Here is an 18,056-nt window from a genome sequence, read left to right as displayed (position 1 = left end):
AGAAGCTGATTAGTAGTCAGTCGAAAGAAACAAATTGTTTGACCCTTCGAGAAAAATAAAAAACGTTTATTTCACGGATTTGCACTGAAGGAATAATTAAAAGTTGTTGCCTGATTCGTTTTTACAGTATTTGCTCAGTCATTTCTTACGAACTATATTTAAACTACATAATTACAAGATTAAATTAATTATTTCCTCTGCGAAACGATCTTAAACATTGGAAGAAACATATATGACATATGAAAAGAAGAAAATACCGTTTAATAGATAATCCAACTTTCTTAGGTTCTATAAACAGAAATAGTGCAGCTAGTATCTTTGTGAAAATGTATGCATGGAAAAGTGAGATACCTTGTCACCAAATGGAATGAATAACCACACCTTTTATAAGTGTTATGAATTCTGATCCCTTTTGGCGTAAGAACTCGTGGAAATTACCAAGGTGAATATCATCACACTAAAGAAGTGTACCAACAGAAGACATGGGAAACGTCAACTTGTTGATAGCGAAAGGGGGATGGTGATATCCGCAGAGGGAGTGACTTTCATCATCATGAAATGACATGTAGCATAACCCCTAAGAAATCATTAGCTGCTAGTGAATCTCAGTGCGTTAAACAGTGTGCACAAATATTGTGCGTTCAAAATCATAAGTCTCTGAGCTACGACGTATACCCTGAATTGGCATGCTCTGGAATACAAATCATGCAAATACGGTCAAGAAAAAAACATAACTTGTATTTTTGCCGGATGAAGAGCTAAAAATGCTAATAGACAGAGAAGTACTCTTCGAATCTGCTCAGTGCGTGATTGATAAGCATAGTATTGTTTGTTTTCACAACAAATACGTTTATTTATTATCCATTCATTGGTAATTCACACCAACAATTTTTATCGCACGCACGTACCTATCAATTATGAAAGTTTAACCATCTTTATTCCAATACACTATTCAATTCTGTAACAAACCGCATGCAGCACATTATAACATTAACTTCACCATTCTCTGTCCCCCTCGTGTTTTCTTCTTATCTCTTTTGTTCCATTTTTGTACAAATTTTTTAAAAATACGAATAATTGGCCCTCTCGGTATGTCAGGCAGCAAAACAAGGAACAACAAAGACAAAAACGTAGTAAATGATCGCAATACACATACTGCCAATGCAGGAAGTGTAGATAAGAAATCGCGAGGTAGAAATAGTAAAAGGAGTGGAGATGGTGCGTGTAGCAGTGAACGAATCGATGAGTTAAAGCGGAAGAACGTGATTGAAAGAAAGAGCACGAAGGAGAACGATCAAAATGTAGAGAGAGCAAAAAATGAAGGTGAATTGGTCAAACATGAAGAGAGTGGTGATGTCTCCGTGAAGAACATGGGAGCATCGTTAGGGGTGGACGACAGTGCTCCCGTGAAGTACATCCAGCAAGAAAGCAACAAGTGCACAGGAAAAAATACTCCACAGCCGAAGCATAACAAACACGTCATCACTCATCCAAAGCTCGATAAAGAAGTTTTAGCATGCGAAGGCCAAAAGAAGGATGACAGAGCGATGAAGAAGAACGGATCGGCACCTCTCAAACCAGGAGACATCGTATGGTCGAAATACGATACGTATCCACCATGGCCATCCAAGATCACATCACATGAAACAACCGTTCTGTTACAAAAATATTACAAGAGGAAAGGCGTAGGCGTACTATTCCTTGGCAGGGAGCTCTCGTATGGAATAGTACCGGTTAAAAATGTTTATGATTTTAATGTTTACTACGACAAGTTTAGGACTGACGATGAGGAGATGAGGCATGCTTTAGGGATGGTTGGCAAGGAATTTAAGGATCCGCCTTTAGAGCTAGGGGATGAGAACAGTAACGGGGAAATTGATGAGAACAAGGAAAAAGAAACGATTTTACAGAAGAACAATGAACAGAGAATGTGTGTGATTGAGAATGAAATAGGAAAGATTGGTAGTCAAACCAAGCATAGAATGATTACCAGAACAGAAATGAGAGGCAAAAAGACAAAGAAGAAAGACACAGGAACAGAAATAAACAAAGAAATTCAAGCGGAGCTGAGGGGTATTGATACTAAATCGAGCAGAAAGATTAGTACGGATGGTGGAACTAAAACGGGTGGTAAACGAGCTAGAGCAGAAAAAAGTGGCGAGCAAAAAGAAGAAGAACACCAAAATAACTCAGAAATACAAAAAACAACAGAGAGAATGCGTACCGTTGAACAGCACAGTACGTACCTGGAAAAAGTGACGGGCACAAGTGACAAAAAGAACGGTGCGATAAACGGGTGTGAAGAGGGCAATGGCGGTGTGAAGAGGACGAAGCGTGGTGTGGAAGAGGATCGCAGTGCTGGGAATGATGGGTTGAAAAAGGAGAACGGTGGTGTGAATGAAAATATAGAACATGGTAAAAATGACAGGGTAGAGCACGAACAGGAACATTTTGCTGACGCAAAAGGTGGTAAAGAACGTGACAGGGCACCGCATGTTGATGATCAAACACGAACCAGCAAAGGAAAGAGCCGGGCACACTCGCTGTATCGTACAAAGAACACCAATCCTCAAACAGTCACACACTCACTAAAAGCCCTTCTCAAGACCTACCCGGCCAGTACCGGTGGTGTAGACGGTCTTTTTGTTTTTCTTGAGCAACAGAACCACGAGTTCTTCGTGAACAACGCTGATACGGTGCGTGTGTTATATTTGATAGCGTATGCAGCTTTTGAAGTTGATCCTGTTGGTATTAAAAATAGGAGTATGATATTGATCAGGGGTATGAGCGGTTGGTAGGTGCGGAGCAGTAAAAAGGGTCAGAAAATGGGATGGTGCATTCAAAGTGCAAGGCTCGGTGACGTGATAGAAGGTGCAGAACGAACAAATAAACGTGTATTTAAATAAATAATGGTATCTTTGCTTGTATGCACTTCACTCGTGAACACATCAGCAAAATGTTTATGTGTTAACGAGTGAGAGATGGAAATAAAAATATTTCTGCCAATTTATCACGTGTTGATGGTGTAGTAGGTTTAATTGTCCTTGATCGTAGACCAAACGGAGTGTGTAGTTTATGAGGTATGGGCCAGAACAGCTCAAAACAACAAGCAGTTAATCACCAGCAAATTCGTGCATGGCAAGTAACGGTAAAGTAGCGATCTGTGTGCTGATGTTTAAGACATTGCTGTTCCATAATCAACACGCTTTGTGGATGGGAGCATTCCTGATTCGTTAATGCATCAAACGCTTCGCATAAATAAACTATCATGCACATTTAAATGTGATCTACTACCCGTAGGTACGTGTTGCTCTGCGAGCAAATGTAATCAAGACAATTGCCTAAAATCAACAGCACAGCATCAAAAGATAAACATGAACATTTCCTTTTATAGAAATGCCGTACTAGGGCATTAAAATATGAAAAATTGCAGTTTTGCATTTTAAGGCGCAGCATGACAGGCACGGTATAGTATTTTTGACCAATCACATTTTACACAAAAAGTGTGGCAGGGCAGTTGCGGCCATTTATGGAGGTCGTTGTTTGTGTGCTTTAATACGGGAGTATAGTGAAGAGTGAGATTAAAAGGTATTTGGGAGGAATGAGACGAAAATATTGGAATGAAGTATTGGTGGGAAGAATAGGACGAGATGGTAGTTGGGAGGATTGGAGGAAAGGATGAAATAATGATCGAGAAAGCGAAAGTAAAACAATGGTGCAGTTCTCAGAACAGTGCGATAAGAATGGCACAACATACCCCTGCAAACACACGGTACTCCTTTCTCATACCACGCTCATGCACAATCACCAACACGATCAACAATCACACCGGTCTGCAAATGAAGTACGGGCCATGCCACTATCCCCTTTTCTCCCATCGCTGATCACCTCCAAACAAAAAAAAAGCACGACCAGAAAAATAACAAAAATTTTTTATCCCCCCATGGCAACCGTACACGACAGTTCAGCGAAGCGCAGAATACACAAAGAGCTGCTCACTCTCCAGCGAGAGGCCAACCATCCTGACATAAACGACAAGACACTGCGCTGCTTCGAGATAACAACCAATCCCGACGATAACATTTTTGAGTGGCATGTAAAGCTGCGTGCGCCTGAGGAGAGTATGTATGCGGGTGGTATATTCAACCTCAAGATAACCTTTCCTACTGATTATCCGTTCAAGCCGCCCTCGGTTGTCTTTCTCACGCGCATCTACCATCCCAACATCAATGCAAATGGCAATATTTGCCTTGATATTTTGCGGGAGAGCTGGACACCTGCCCTTACCGTGCAGAAGGTCATTATATCGCTGATTAGCTGGCTGGATGAGCCTAATCCTAAGGACCCTTTAGTGCCGGAGATAGGGCGGCTATATATTACGGATATTGAGGCGTATAAGAAGAAGGTTAAGGAGTACGTACGGTTGTATGCCAAGGATAACTGAACAGAGTTTTTTGTTTTAAATAAAGATAAAGATTGATATACTGCACTGTTGTTGTGATTTGTTGCGTAATTAGGAGAGTATGGTAATTGTTTTACCTATGCAGCGGATGGTATTTTATATTTGTACGAATGAAAAGAAGATGATTGGCCAATTTGAAAAAAATATTTATTTTCCATCTCTGCATGAAAAAGGAGCAAAGATTGCCATCAATTCATTTTTTATCCAACATTCTCAGCTGTTCTGCACGAACAATTCTAAAGGGGATGACTGTCCATAGAAATTAATTCTTTGATCCCCACCAAGAGATTTTAAACGAGTGAAAAACATAGCATGACATGTTAAAGGTCTGGTGGTGTTCAATAAGCATTCGAACTTTGCTCCGTTTTATAGATGGAAGTAGCGAAGTGAGCATTTGATAATATTACATGTTAGTATTTAAGATAATTGATTTAGCAAGAAGTGATTCTTTAAAAATATTACCTAATAAATTATGCATTGCAGAATTGTGTACAACTATAAATATTACCATATAAGGTAAGTACACCTCAATTCCATAAACTATAGTCCACTAAAAAATATTCAGTTCACAATACCTGCATTATAGACCGTAGTTATTCCATGTTCCTATCACAAGTGGTATTTGAAAATGATATATTATTATTTCATCATCCAGTACGAAAATAACCGTTTCGTGATCTGTCCCACGAATACAATCAAGGTTCCTGAACACTCATCGTTTTATGGTCAAATAATTGTTCTCTACTCGAACGGCATGCACAGCCATTAACGATAAAAATAGTATTTAAGGTAGTGATTTGCAACCATTCACAAGTACAAAACAGGAATGTTCCAGTTTTACAGCACCATGCACATTTATTATGAGAATCACATGTAGACTATCTCTAATGGTACAGCAAGGGGTGCAAATGCACCGTAAGCTACGTTTGAGAGTACTCAGCAGTTGAATTGTATCATTTTTGCTGTGAAACGCTAATCGTACCAGCAATAATACCTTTTCATGCTGTGATACCTTACTATGTTCAATTTCTAGCCATATTTTCATTAAAAATACGTTTATCTACGATTTGTTACCACAGCGTAAAGATTTACTGCGATATGGCAGTAACATGTACCTTTGACCTGCCCTTCTATTCTTGAAGCATTTATAACCACGTAATCATCGTTAAGCAGGTACTGAATGTACTTTACCATATCAATTCATGTATTCTTCATTACAAGGGCACTTTGCTTCCCGTCTTGTATTGCTAGGTCTTTGCACGCTTACTTTTTGCACGATATACACCTAGCGGTACGTATACGCCCTCGTGCATACAAATGTACTCGTTGCTCCCGCGCTCTTTCTCCTGGTACCACATATAACACGTTCAATTCCTTTTACCAAGTTTTCGATTTATTCTCCACATTCTTAGTTCGCTCTTCATGATTTCTAATTCATCCCTTGCTCAACAACCCTTCCTCCACAGTTATTTGTAACTGCCTACGACCCGCCAACCAATCAAACTATTTCTAACCGTTTCACTCAAAATTTAAAAATTTTTTGCCCCCCCTTAGCATGCAAAAGACAGACACAAAACAGCGCAAGCGCGTGCCCGGCATATCGGAGCACCTCAAAGCGATACGCGAAATCAACGATCGCATAAACGCAATAACAACAAGCATAAAGGAATGCAAGGACCGGATAACACAGCTCATCAGGGAGGAGAAGAGCAGCAGTCCCAAGGTGCAGTTCATAGCACAGAAGCAGCAGCTCAACGATGACTTGAGCGCTGTGATGTCCGAGCGTGACAAGCTAATGGAGGAGAAGAAGGCGCTGCTGCCCGAGTACTTGAAAATTAAGGAGGAGCTGGCAGCCGAGAAGCGTAAGATCAATTTGAAAGAGAGCGTGTTGGAGCTGGACGGCAAGATTAAGGAGATTAATGACAAGATAGTTATGTGCACGCTTACCAAGCAGCAGGAGAAGGACTACGCGAATAGATTGATGGATTTGAAGAAAAAGAAAACGCTGTGCGCAGCGCTCAAGGGCAAAGAGCAGCGCATCAAGACGATGGGCGATGAGCTGCATGTGATCAAGGAGAAGCTTGCACACAATGCCGACTCTGCGCACAAGATCAAGCTGAGCATCAACGACGTGAGGAATGAGCTCAACCGGCTCAGGGAAACGAAAATAAAGAACCCCCGGATCGAGGAGAACGACGTAAAGATCGCAAATCTCAAGAAGGAGAAGGACGAACTGCTCGATAAGAGGAAGAAGATTCAGGTGTTGATACAGGAGAAGGAAAAGGAGCACGAGCGCTTGATGCAGGAGATGGAGAAGCAGCTGGAGATAGAGAACCAGAAGAAGGAGATTGTAAAGGAGATGAAGGAGAAGGAGGGCAGGAAGAATCTCCTGCTCAAGGAGATTGTAGAGATTGATCCGCGTAAGTTCGATATTCTTGCGAACGAGCTCAGGAAAATGCAGAGCAATTCCCTGCCGCTCTCTCTTGTGAAGTCGCTTGCAGAGCTCAAGCTGCCCATTCCGAAGGACAGCGATGATGTCAGTGCGCTCTTAGAGACCATCAAGGGCAGGAAGAAGACGTACGAGAGCAGCATAGTTGACAAGGTTGAGGACATTAACAGGAAGATAAAGGACATTGATGTAGAGTTGGTTAAGTGTAAGGAAGAGCTTAGTAAGATGCCCGTGGTTGATGTGGGCATAAGGAGGATGAAGGGGTAATTAAAGAGCTTTCTTAAGTATTGTATCTGTTGGTAGAACGTGGAATGGCGCTGTGCAACAGGGCACGTGGTTTTGCATGGTGGTTTGCTGTTGTTGCGTATTTTGCCCTGTGTTAGGGGCCGATATTCGTTTTATGAGCAGTGAACCAAGGCTTGACATTGGCTTTGTGAACTACGGTGTAGCACTGGTTGTATTACGCCACTTCCTCTTCATCTAAGAATGTTTGATCGAAGTACGCTTTTCCCTGCACCGTCCTAATTAAAATACGTTTTGAAGAAAAAATGCTTCTTCAAACTAAAACGTACTTTTAAACATGGAAAGAACCAGAAAAGCATTTCTGGCAGAGAATGCAGCGTGATGGTCGGTCAGTTCGCGGGGAGTAGCTGAGGCAGGAATGAATTTAAATGAATAAGCACATTTTTGAGGGAAGATGGAGAACTTGGTTTGACACCATTTTTGGGAGGTATCGCAATAAAATGGAACAGAATGGGAAGACGGGCGGATCTGATGGACCGCAAAAATACCTGCAGCCCGAAATTAACAAAACAATTCATTCAGTTTTAACATGCACAGACAGCAATTCAAGATTAGAGCTACGCATACATTATAGAACCGTAAAACAGGCCATAACAACGCTCCGCACATTTTCAGCGCGTTGTAATGCAGGGCTGCCCGCCAATATCACATAATATGGTTTATTACTTCTCCCAGAACCACTTTGCCTGATCAACACTTACCCTCCTGCCAGGTTCACCTCCGCTCTTCTTGTCCATCTTCCGTTTGCTTTTGTGCTTGTTCCTCTTCTTACGCATGCTCAGCATGGCCACGAGTGCCAAGCTCAGGCTCTTGAGCGCGAACACCCCAATCAAGAAGCGTTCGCTCTTGTTCTTCACGCCCTCTACGATCCCAAGGAACACGTCTCTGCATCCCACATTATCGCACTCACCCACGCTTCTATCGTTCTTATCCCTGAACCCGCAGCACCCAAGCTTGGTCTGCACATGTTCTCTCTGCTCATTGCTCAGCTTGTCCCACGCCCTGTCGGTGTATCCAGGCGTGTTCTTCACCATGCTGTACTCCATCGAGACGAGCAAAATGTCAAAGTTCATGAGCATCAGCACCATGATTATGTACAGAAAGGTGTACGTGTTCCTGCGGCGCATGACTATGAGCATTCCTATGACCGGCAGGAACACGTACATCAAACTGATTGACAGGGATATAAGCAATGGCTTAACACTCAGCATGAGATACGACCGCAGTTTCGAATATAGCGTGATGAGCAGGACGATGAGTAGGACGGAGAAAATCAGGAAGAGCGATTGTACGATTACGAAGAGTATCATAAGACCCTTCTTTACCGTTTCTTTGCCTTTCATGGCGTATTCACGGGCGTATGCATTTATTTGGATGGTGAAACGTTTATGTTTCGTAGATGATCTGCGATGAATGTGAAGGGGCGGGTAGGGTTTTAACGTGTTTATGGTGCAAACGGAAGAAGCCGTTCTCCCCGGTTGAACTGCCGTGGTTGTTTGGTGTTTCTGCAACGGGCACACCTAGCAGTAAACGATTTGCTGCGAAAACCTACCGTGTCAGAATACTAAATCGTTTAAAATCACGGTCTTATTCGGTAAAGCGATGCGGGCAATGTGTAAACATAATTTAGGAAAATATTGCGGTTTTAACAGGTTTATAATGCCTTAATAAAATGCAAGGCGGTGCTAGACCGGTCCATTTAATGGCGCTGTGTAAAGCGGAGTGGTGGAACGTAGCCATACATCAATGCCAGGATGCTAATGAAAGAGCAAAATACGCCCAACCAGCACGATTAAGATTTTCATTTGTAGCGCAGGAATCTGTGCCAAATATTTTATTCATGGTTTTGATGCCGAGTCCCAGCGCAGTGTTAAAAGGACTTGCCGTTAGAATACGTCTCATCGCATCGTAAGGACCGCCTTTCACAGCCATGGCCCATCGTTCTGCGCGCCCTTATCGCAATACGCTCATCACCCCTTTTTAATCACGTTTCAACCCTGGAACGATCTATTGCTGTTTTCGTCTCTACACGTTTTTTTCCACAGCCCTACTCTTTGTCAGCACCCCTCGTAATACCCCGCACTCCTCCCTGCCACACCTTTTAACACCTCTGCACTCCTCCCTGCCACACCTTTTAACACCTCCGCACACCTTCTAGTACAACTCCAACACATTGTTAATATCATCCAGGTCAATCTCCTCCATCACGCCCTTCACCTTCTCTATGATGCAGTCTACATCGCTGTCAGCAAGTGCTATGCTGTCCAGCGAGCTGAGAAACGCAACGAGGCATTCGCCCTGCATCTCGCCAAGTCTTCTCACATAGAATGAGAGTATTGCGCACGATACCGCTAGAAGGGATGCGGGCCCATAGAATATGAAGATGTCCCATATTCTGAGCGATAATTTGATATCAAATCGGGAGAACAGCGTGAGGTACCACGAGTACACGAACAGACACAGATCTACGTTCTCGTTTTTAAGCAGGTAGTACACCTCGGGTATCACAAGGATGAACACCTCCTTCTGAACGCTCATCAGGGTGGGCAGCAGGCTGAGCTGCGTATCGAACAGCGCGTTAAGCGTGGAAAGAATGTTAATGAGCACGTTAAAGACTTCCAGCTCATCAAAATACATCAGAATAAGACCGGTGAAGGATGCCATGCCCTGGCAGTATCCTATGTGCGGGTTGTAGTTTGCATACGCAACGAGCACCCTGAACAGCTTGCACTGCCCCTCACCAAACGCATCGTAAAACAGGATGTGGTTCCGGAACGTGCGCTGAATGTCCACGTGTATCTGGTACTCAAATCCGGAATGCATGTCCCTCAATTTCTCATACTCCTCCCATCCCACCTCCTTGTGCTTGTTCTTGCCGCGCAGTACGTAGGTCCATACCCTGTTCTTCAGGAACACAGGCACACCCTTGAACACCATTCCATCCATGCACTCCGTCCTGCCATCGTTCAGCATCCGTTCCCACCGATGCTTCAGTTTGAACACGCTGTGCATCGATGACTCAGCCTCCTTGGTCTTGGTTATGAAGCCAAACGTGTCGGTGAAAAGATCCTTTGTGGTTGGTTTGGGGTACTGATACAGAAGACGTGCCTGGCAGTTTTCGTTTTCCTTGGCGGATGACTTGGCCATGGTTCGATTGGTGATGGTTTATTTATTGTTTGAGTTTTGTGATTAATGTTTTGATCGCGAGGAGGCAACAAAGTAGCTTTGATTGGTCGGCAGCAAGGGATAAAGGGGCGTGTGAAATGCTTGGCAGACGGGCGGAACCATGGCAGGTAGAACGGATGAGAAGGGGCAGCACGTGTGAGTGCCGGAATTGTTCAGAACGGATGGGTATGAAGCGAGGAGCGGTTCAGGCGTGGAAGAAAAAAACAAATTGTTCTTCCCTGATAAGCGGTCGAAGGATTGGCCAGATTCATGTACAAGCAGGCTGTGCCACACGAACACTACAGAAAGGGTGCTGCGGTCAAGAACTGATTCGGATAAATCAGAGCATAACAAAATCATGATCTGCTCATACCGACCGGTCATCAAAGCTATCTTTATTCAGACGTGCAACTGAAGCAATGAATAATTTTACCGCAAGCAGCTTGCAAAACATGTAAAGCACCACAAAATGTGGTTTGAACGAATTACGGGTGCTGTTCAAAGAGATAGCTTTATTGTGGTGTGGCATGGGGGTGTGTAATTGTGGTATGGCATGGGGGTGTGTAATTGTGATATGGCATGGGGGTGTGTAATTGTGGTATGGCATGGGGGTGTGTAATTGTGATATGGCATGGGGGTGTAGTAACTCTAAAAGCGAGATTCGTTCATTAAAGTTGTTTATTCGTCTTCTCATGTCACTTTAACACAGCAGTGTCCGAGAAATGATGACTCGTGGATAGCGTTAGGGAACGATTACCCTTTAAAAGTGTAAATCGTAACGATATACCTAATCTCAGCAGGTCTCGGCTGCTAATATACCTTACGTCTAAGACAGAATTACCTTCATGAACCGAATGTCCGCAAGGCTATAGCGGGATAGCTCTCTTTGACAGGCAGGCTCTGAGAGCAAATATCAAGCGGGCATCAATTAACGAGAATCAAAACTAGCAGTACGCTCCGCTACCAAGTCTTATTTGAGAACAGCTACCTAACAAATGCAATAAAGTGCTTCATTCGTATTCGGAAAGTTTGCTGAAAGATGTCACAACAACACACAAGCCAATTTGCTGGCATACCGTATACCTACCATAGCCTTAGCTATCTTCGTTTCACGTGTCATCCTCTCAGACACACTCAGTGCCTGAGACCCACAAATTTAAAGCGAAGTCTTACCAAGCATGAAACGGTGCAGAAATCCAAGTACAAGGTCAGAAACAATCGAATACATAAAATAGCTGAGTCATGTCCAAATATGGCAAATTTTTTGGTGTAATAAATAATTATTGGTAATAACATGTGAAAAGATAATTTAGCATGCTTAAACAGCGCATCATTCCCGTTCCAGAATAAAACAACAATTTAATTATCTGTTTGATAGCATTTATTTTTTCTGAATCAATCATTTTACTTTTTTCCGCTGCTTCTTCTTTTACCTTTTTGGCAACGATCACAAAATTAATTATGGACTATAAATCGTGTCTCTGTAGGTATTCGTTGTCAAGAGCGGTTGAGCATGCCTCAAGAAAACGAATTTAATAGCGATGATAATATACTCGGCAAGAAATATAAGCATTCTATCTTTTGAGAATCAAATAATTTCATACCAACGCACCAATTAGCCTTCAAGTTATCGTTGTATTGATGGTATGCCCGGTGTATGGTAGGTAATTTCAACTCAAAGTTGATCAAAAAGTGAAGATTGAGCTTTTGATTTGAGCGGGTTCCACAGGGAAACAGAGGAAAGGATAATACCGCGTACTAGTATCTCATAAAAACGGAAAAGCTGGTGTTACAGAAAGTAAAGGAATTAGGAAATAGATTGTTAGCTGACCAAGGATTGGCGTACGTTTAAAACAGCTGTGTGAAATGTTGTGTTTCACACCTATTCTGTCCAATATGCTTTTTTGGGCCTACTCAAACCACAGCCTCTATACCAAGCCTTGTACAACTGCAGACAGCTCATAAACTCCCTTGAGAGGTTACCGTGAGTCCCGTTCAAGGCCTGTTCTCAATGAAACTTACAACACATATTTACTACACCGTTCAACACCTGCCAGTACGAGTTTGTGCTCTTTGTCTCTTAAATAATCGCTTCGAGCCCGCACAACACAGTGATGCCGTATAATTTCACCGTATTTATCACAACCAAGCACATTTACTAATTAACAACATTTCACGGCCCGTGTTAATATTAGCAAAAGCATGTGCAATACCCGAAATAACAACCACGAAAGAAACTTTTCCGTTTGCCCGATTATCTATACAATGACAAATTATCCTGTGCCGTATTTCATGACACTATGGCAATAATATCATTTTGGTGTAGCAACTCCATTTTTCATCTAAAAAAAGTTTTTCTTCGCTGTAACATCTACCGAGTTATGTTACCGATTCTAAGTTTACTTTGTTCATTTATGAGCACAATTTAGCATTTCCTCTTGATATATGTACCGCATTCCTTCATCTTCAACAATTAATCTCAGTGCTATATTAAGTATATTTTTATTTAATTTAAAGTTTTTTTCGGATAATTACCGAAACATTTCACTAAAAATGTTTAGTTCTCATTTTCAGTGTCTTCTTTACGTCTATGAACGGGATGAAGGTATTTGACGCGTATGATGGTGTTCAAATAACCCGTAAATACCGTATTAAAGCTGTGCAAATTGTTGGCCTATCACGTCAACAGCAAGTTTAACACTCGTACCAACAAAAAATTGAATCATTTAGCTGAGCCGTGCATTTCTAAATGCAGACCGGCAAATGCCTAATTGCGCTCGTGTGGGGTGCAAAGAAACACTGAGCAAGTTTGTTAGGTGCTTGGTCTGTAGGATGCACCATTTCCAAGTCCATGAAAGCGTAGGCATATAAAAGTAGCGTAGCGGTAAACCAACCTGCTTCAGATGAAAAACATTTTTAATTACCGACATATCGTGCCAATGAGCAGGTGGCCCGGTGTTGTTATTTTTCTGTCTTTTCCTATGAATGACTGCTTTCCTGCAGCACTTCAACGGGAGTGCGCGTAACGGGCCCTGCTGTTACGAATTACAACTTAGCAACCCCCATTTCACAGAAAATACGAATCAATCATATCATTCCGGTAATTTAATACAACATCTAAAAATAATATTTTTATATAGCATGGTATTTCGTGGTAACACGCCATGGCACTGCGTATTTACTACGTATTTTTAACCTGGTACGTATTTAAGAGAACAAAGGTATCTTGGCAAGCATTGACCGGTACGTGCCGATCAGTAGAACTCAAACGAATCGTATGCGGTACTAATGTACCAAGGCAGGGCTGTCTGCCCCTTCTACCCCCAATTCACCACAAAACCGTTCTTATAAGCCGTGCAACACTCACAATAAGTTCATCACGTTCAAAAAAGATGCTTCCTGCCATTTGTGCAGTTACATTGTCTGCCTGTTATTCACAGAGCAGGATGTAAAGAAACGCGCCTTCGTGCTGATCAGATAGCACAACGGTGCTCAATTCAGCCGAATAATTGCACGGTGCATGTATAACACAGCATATGTGCTCAACCACAGCGCCAAACAATTAAACTTTAATTAATCTAAATTAATTTTCCAAATAAGCTAAAATATACTTTTCAATAGCGAAGCACCGAAACACGCCAACAGGCACGGTGCAGCGCTCTTCATGCGCAGCGCCATGTTTGTGAAGAGCGAGGTGCTGCCAACCGAATAAGTGCGCCATCACACGTTTCGCCCAACGGCACCGTTATACGCCACTCAAACGCTGTCAATCACATTGCCACGCCATGCTCCCCATTTATCATTCAGGATCAGCGTGATAAAACGAGCGCAATTAATCGCCCGTCAATCAAAACTGATCGTACGCACGGGGTGATTTATGAGAACGTCATGAATAACGAAATTTAATCTATCAGTGATTGATGGATTAAAAAATAACAGAACGTGCCGATAGATACGGCAACGTAGTTAGATATGCTATCGGAGAGCTGATCGCATCGTACCACTCTTCAGCACCGTGCACGAGATGTAGTACATGAATGCACCGTGTATGCGCTCAGCACGTGCACGTATTCCACCAATTTTCTTTTCTACGCCAATTTACTTTTTAATTAAATTTAGAAATTGCCATTTCATCCGATACTTGATATTGAATTAGCCTTTAATTTTGAGTGTTAAAGGCAGTTATGTGATAAAATAATTAATACTGCTGAACAGTAATGAGCGTTTTATACCGTTCAATAACATTTTGTATTATATATAATGTATTTTAAATAATATTTTATATTATGTATTTTAAATTATACTCAATAATATATTTTAAATTATATTCTATTAATATATTTTATTCCTCACTTCTATGTATATTTTATTCCTCACTTCTATGTATATTTTATTCCTCATTTCTATTCCTCACTTCTATTCCTCACTTTACCATCCTTTACCCCCCCCTCACTTTACCATCCTTTACCCCCCCCTCACTTTACCATCTTTACCCCCCCCCCTCCACTTTACCATCCTTTACCCCTCCTCACAAATACCACATCCCATCCTTATCAATCCAACCTAATTCCATCCTTAAACCTATCCCCTCGAATCGTTCCTATCACCTGCAATCAATCATCTATTTCTGTATCTTTCCTTATAAATGCTTATTAATATCATTATTAACTACCATAACAATAACATTCATTAATTTATCACTTGTACACGATTGCCCGCTTCTTTCATTAATTTTTACTTTTTTTAAACAATGTCAATCAATCAAAGCTATCAAAATGACATTACTACAAAAAGGAAATGTTATAGAAAAGCATGTGCATACATGCCATGCACATACGCACGGCATGTGCTACGGGCTGAGTGCACTTATCGGAACACGAATTTCCTTTTTTTATCAACGCGCTGAACAAAAAATCAAATTTACTTAAAAAATAAAAAAATGATCCTCAAGCCCCGAATGGACAACAACAGGAATGCGGCCGTCGAGGCAAAGGACAAGAGCAAGGGTGGTAGGGGTGGTGGTGGCAGATCGTCAAAGGAACACAGGGGTGTGTACGAAGAGTATGTGAACGTAAAGGATGGTACGCGTGGGGAGCCGGCAGAATCTGGGGATGCCATAAATAGAAGGGTAAAGTCCGCGGTGCACCGCACAAGGAGCCACTCAGTGGTTGGCGAGCTTGCACCCGATGCGCTGCATGATGCGGATATTTGTTGTGCTGATGATGGAATGATGGGGGTATCGCGCGGCGATAACGAAAAGGAGCGGAACGAGAACAGCAGGGCAGCTGAAGAGCGGATGAAAGGGTGTGCTGATAGGAATGAAAGTGACAAGGGCAGGAACAGCAACCGAACTGAGAGTGGCACCAGCAGAATAGAGAAATACCGGTTGATCGGTCATGGCGAGCGTGTGAACGAGGAATACTTGCGTGGCAGGGAAAAGAGCAACCGTATCAAATACGGGAACGAGTACCGCGAGGGTAAGACCGCAAAAGAGGAGCAGCTAAGGGACAAGCACCTTAGAAATGCCTACGAAAGACGCAATGAGGGCGATTACCACGATGACAGGTACCAGATCGGTGAGCACCGCAGGAACGGTCATCAAATGCACAGCGCGCGAACAGATGCTCCTCGTAGTGCCCACGAAAAAGATACGTGTTCTATCAGCAGCACGCTCAAGGGAGAAGAACACAACTCAGATGTGTACAGGAACACCCCTGACAGCGATCGCAGAGCCGATGATGCAGATGCGCAAGAACGTGCGCACCCCGATGATGAGCGTACGCGTGTGTTCAAGGAGCACATGATCGATTTTAACAGCCGCGATTTCCGCATAAACGAGGTTAACGTACGTACCGGTGACCACCCGGCAGACCGAAGAGCGCTGAGTATGCTCGAACTGGAAGACCCGCGAAAAGCGCACTTTGATTTCGGGCTCGACCATTACAGGGGCCTCAATCACAGCAACACGTACGCAGCGATCAACAACTCAAAGAACCGTGGCAAGGCGAACGAGAGCAGCATAGGTCGTGTCACGGCGATGGCAAACAACCCGGACATACCACTGCCCAATTCCTTTCAAACAGGCCATCTCTACTACAAGGACTTCTACAAGTCGAAGATGACAGGAAAGAAATCAGAGATAATTAAGGGACCGTGGTCCAAAGAGGAGGACCGCCGTCTTATATCGCTCGTTAACATTCACAAACCGAAGAACTGGTCGCTGATTGCCAAGCTGATGAAGACCCGCGTGGGCAAGCAGTGCAGAGAACGCTGGCATAACCATCTGCACCCGGCAATTAACAAGGCACCGTTCAGTACGGACGAAGACCGCCTTATCTGCTCGTTGCATGCTCGTTTTGGTAATCGATGGAGTGAAATCGCGAAATATTTGCCTGGAAGAACGGACAATGCGATAAAGAACTACTGGAACAGCAAAGTGCAGAAGAGAATGATTAAGAGACGGGCGATGAGCGTGTGCAACGAGATGAATGGGCTGGACAGGCTGGTGGCAGCAACGGTTGGCGAGAAGGGCAGAAGCAAGAGCTACGGAGAGGATGGGGACGAGATGGGCAGTGATGTGGGAAAAGACGAGTGCAAAGGCGAGGGATCGGAACATGAAATGGCTGAAGGAGCTGTGCGCAGCGATTGTGATGGAAACGATGGTGGACGGGTCGAGGAAGCGGACGGGAGACGGACCGATGATGTGTACACGTATGAGGGAATGGAAGATGCAGGCGAGAGAAGAAGAAATGAGGAGATGCGAGCACGGAACAAGAACGATGATACGTATGACAGAACGGGCGAGAGGAACAGAAAACGAACTGGTGATGGCTATGCCAGGCATTCTCTTGAAATGTCACCACGTGTAAGGCGTTCCTTCGACGTATCCCCGCGTGTCAGACACTCCCTTGAGATACCTGCGCTGCAGTCTGATCAAAATGCGTCATCGCCAAGAAGAAGAACAGAAGAGGAGATAAGCACGGCAATGGCATCAACACGTATGAAGGTGAGCGATGATGCACCCGTTCTGAGGGTGCTGCCGCGCCGTAATGCGAATGGCACGCCTTTTTCTCTCACCGATCCGGCGTATCGCGCAGCAAATGTTCTGCCACGGCCCGGTCACGTGCGTAACACGAGCAGTGCATCCCATGATCAGTTCCTAACATCACATGCACAGCACGAGGATGGTGAGCAGTACAATCACGCGGCACGGTCAGTACCTGTTGTGAATGCCGAACATGCACCGAGACGTACTCACAGCGTAGATACGGACAGAGAGGGCGAAGAGAAGGACGATGAGAAGGCGTGCGAGATTTTGCTCTCCTTTAAGAAGAACGATGAGGTGAACATTAATTTAAAGTAGCGGAGCATTAACGCATGGTATTGGTGCTGCTGATTTGTAATTAAACCCGTTTATATGAAGGCACTTAGAATGTACCACACGTTACGTACGCCCTGGTAACGGCATGTAGACGTATCTTCTGCTTCTTGCATAGCATGAGTGTTTTTTGGTTCGAAGAACAAGGGCCTTGTCAGGGTTACTCCTTCATTTCAGCTACGGATGGGCATTCTCCGGATATATGGCGGTCACCCTCCACCAATGCAGTAATTACTGTTCTACCCCGCTATACGAAGTATCCTCTTCTGAATGATAATTGTTTGCAAATGCTTTTCCTT

At 43.4% G+C, this 18,056-nt stretch overlaps 9 protein-coding genes across 9 annotated transcripts; 5 read left to right on the top strand and 4 right to left on the bottom strand.

The window, feature by feature from the left end:
- Positions 1 to 1,045: 1,045 nt before the first annotated feature.
- On the top strand, positions 1,046 to 2,922 carry VCUG_02304 (uncharacterized protein). The gene has a single exon (XM_008077123.1). It carries the CDS (start codon positions 1,092 to 1,094, stop codon positions 2,796 to 2,798), a length of 1,707 nt encoding a protein of 568 aa, XP_008075314.1. The 5' UTR covers positions 1,046 to 1,091; the 3' UTR covers positions 2,799 to 2,922.
- Positions 2,923 to 3,943: 1,021 nt separating this feature from the next.
- Positions 3,944 to 4,489, top strand: VCUG_02303 (uncharacterized protein; the record flags this gene model as incomplete). The annotated part of the gene is made up of 1 exon (XM_008077122.1): positions 3,944 to 4,489. The coding sequence occupies one exon, from the start codon at positions 3,944 to 3,946 to the stop codon at positions 4,442 to 4,444; it is 501 nt and encodes a 166-aa protein (XP_008075313.1). The 3' UTR covers positions 4,445 to 4,489.
- Positions 4,490 to 6,016: 1,527 nt separating this feature from the next.
- VCUG_02302 (uncharacterized protein) lies at positions 6,017 to 7,195 on the top strand (the record flags this gene model as incomplete). Its single annotated transcript, XM_008077121.1, has 1 exon — positions 6,017 to 7,195. A coding segment is annotated over one exon (1,162 nt), but the record flags the coding sequence as incomplete, so codon positions are not given.
- Positions 7,196 to 7,859: 664 nt separating this feature from the next.
- Positions 7,860 to 8,773, bottom strand: VCUG_02301 (uncharacterized protein). The gene has a single exon (XM_008077120.1). It carries the CDS (start codon positions 8,555 to 8,557, stop codon positions 7,877 to 7,879), a length of 681 nt encoding a protein of 226 aa, XP_008075311.1. The 5' UTR covers positions 8,558 to 8,773; the 3' UTR covers positions 7,860 to 7,876.
- Positions 8,774 to 9,368: 595 nt separating this feature from the next.
- Positions 9,369 to 10,361, bottom strand: VCUG_02300 (uncharacterized protein; the record flags this gene model as incomplete). Its single annotated transcript, XM_008077119.1, has 1 exon — positions 9,369 to 10,361. The coding sequence occupies one exon, from the start codon at positions 10,359 to 10,361 to the stop codon at positions 9,369 to 9,371; it is 993 nt and encodes a 330-aa protein (XP_008075310.1).
- Positions 10,362 to 10,403: 42 nt separating this feature from the next.
- Positions 10,404 to 10,763, bottom strand: VCUG_02299 (uncharacterized protein; the record flags this gene model as incomplete). The annotated part of the gene is made up of 1 exon (XM_008077118.1): positions 10,404 to 10,763. One exon carries the CDS (start codon positions 10,761 to 10,763, stop codon positions 10,404 to 10,406), a length of 360 nt encoding a protein of 119 aa, XP_008075309.1.
- On the bottom strand, positions 10,747 to 11,073 carry VCUG_02298 (uncharacterized protein; the record flags this gene model as incomplete). The annotated part of the gene is made up of 1 exon (XM_008077117.1): positions 10,747 to 11,073. The coding sequence occupies one exon, from the start codon at positions 11,071 to 11,073 to the stop codon at positions 10,747 to 10,749; it is 327 nt and encodes a 108-aa protein (XP_008075308.1).
- Positions 11,074 to 14,665: 3,592 nt separating this feature from the next.
- VCUG_02297 (uncharacterized protein) lies at positions 14,666 to 15,307 on the top strand (the record flags this gene model as incomplete). The annotated part of the gene is made up of 1 exon (XM_008077116.1): positions 14,666 to 15,307. One exon carries the CDS (start codon positions 14,666 to 14,668, stop codon positions 15,305 to 15,307), a length of 642 nt encoding a protein of 213 aa, XP_008075307.1.
- Positions 15,308 to 15,336: 29 nt separating this feature from the next.
- VCUG_02296 (uncharacterized protein) lies at positions 15,337 to 17,915 on the top strand (the record flags this gene model as incomplete). Its single annotated transcript, XM_008077115.1, has 1 exon — positions 15,337 to 17,915. The coding sequence occupies one exon, from the start codon at positions 15,337 to 15,339 to the stop codon at positions 17,740 to 17,742; it is 2,406 nt and encodes an 801-aa protein (XP_008075306.1). The 3' UTR covers positions 17,743 to 17,915.
- Between the last annotated feature and the right edge of the window lie 141 nt (positions 17,916 to 18,056).

This window comes from Vavraia culicis (genome assembly GCF_000192795.1).
Source record: "Vavraia culicis subsp. floridensis unplaced genomic scaffold supercont1.53, whole genome shotgun sequence".
Taxonomy (NCBI): domain Eukaryota; kingdom Fungi; phylum Microsporidia; family Pleistophoridae; genus Vavraia; species Vavraia culicis.
Note: the sequence above shows the minus strand (reverse complement) of the source record. Positions and strands in the feature narration are given on the sequence as shown.

Excerpts from the sequence above, each read along its gene's own strand:
- VCUG_02301 (XM_008077120.1), bottom strand. The coding sequence starts at position 8,557 with ATGAAAGGCAAAGAAACGGTAAAGAAGGGTCTTATGATACTCTTCGTA.
- VCUG_02304 (XM_008077123.1), top strand. The coding sequence starts at position 1,092 with ATGTCAGGCAGCAAAACAAGGAACAACAAAGACAAAAACGTAGTAAAT.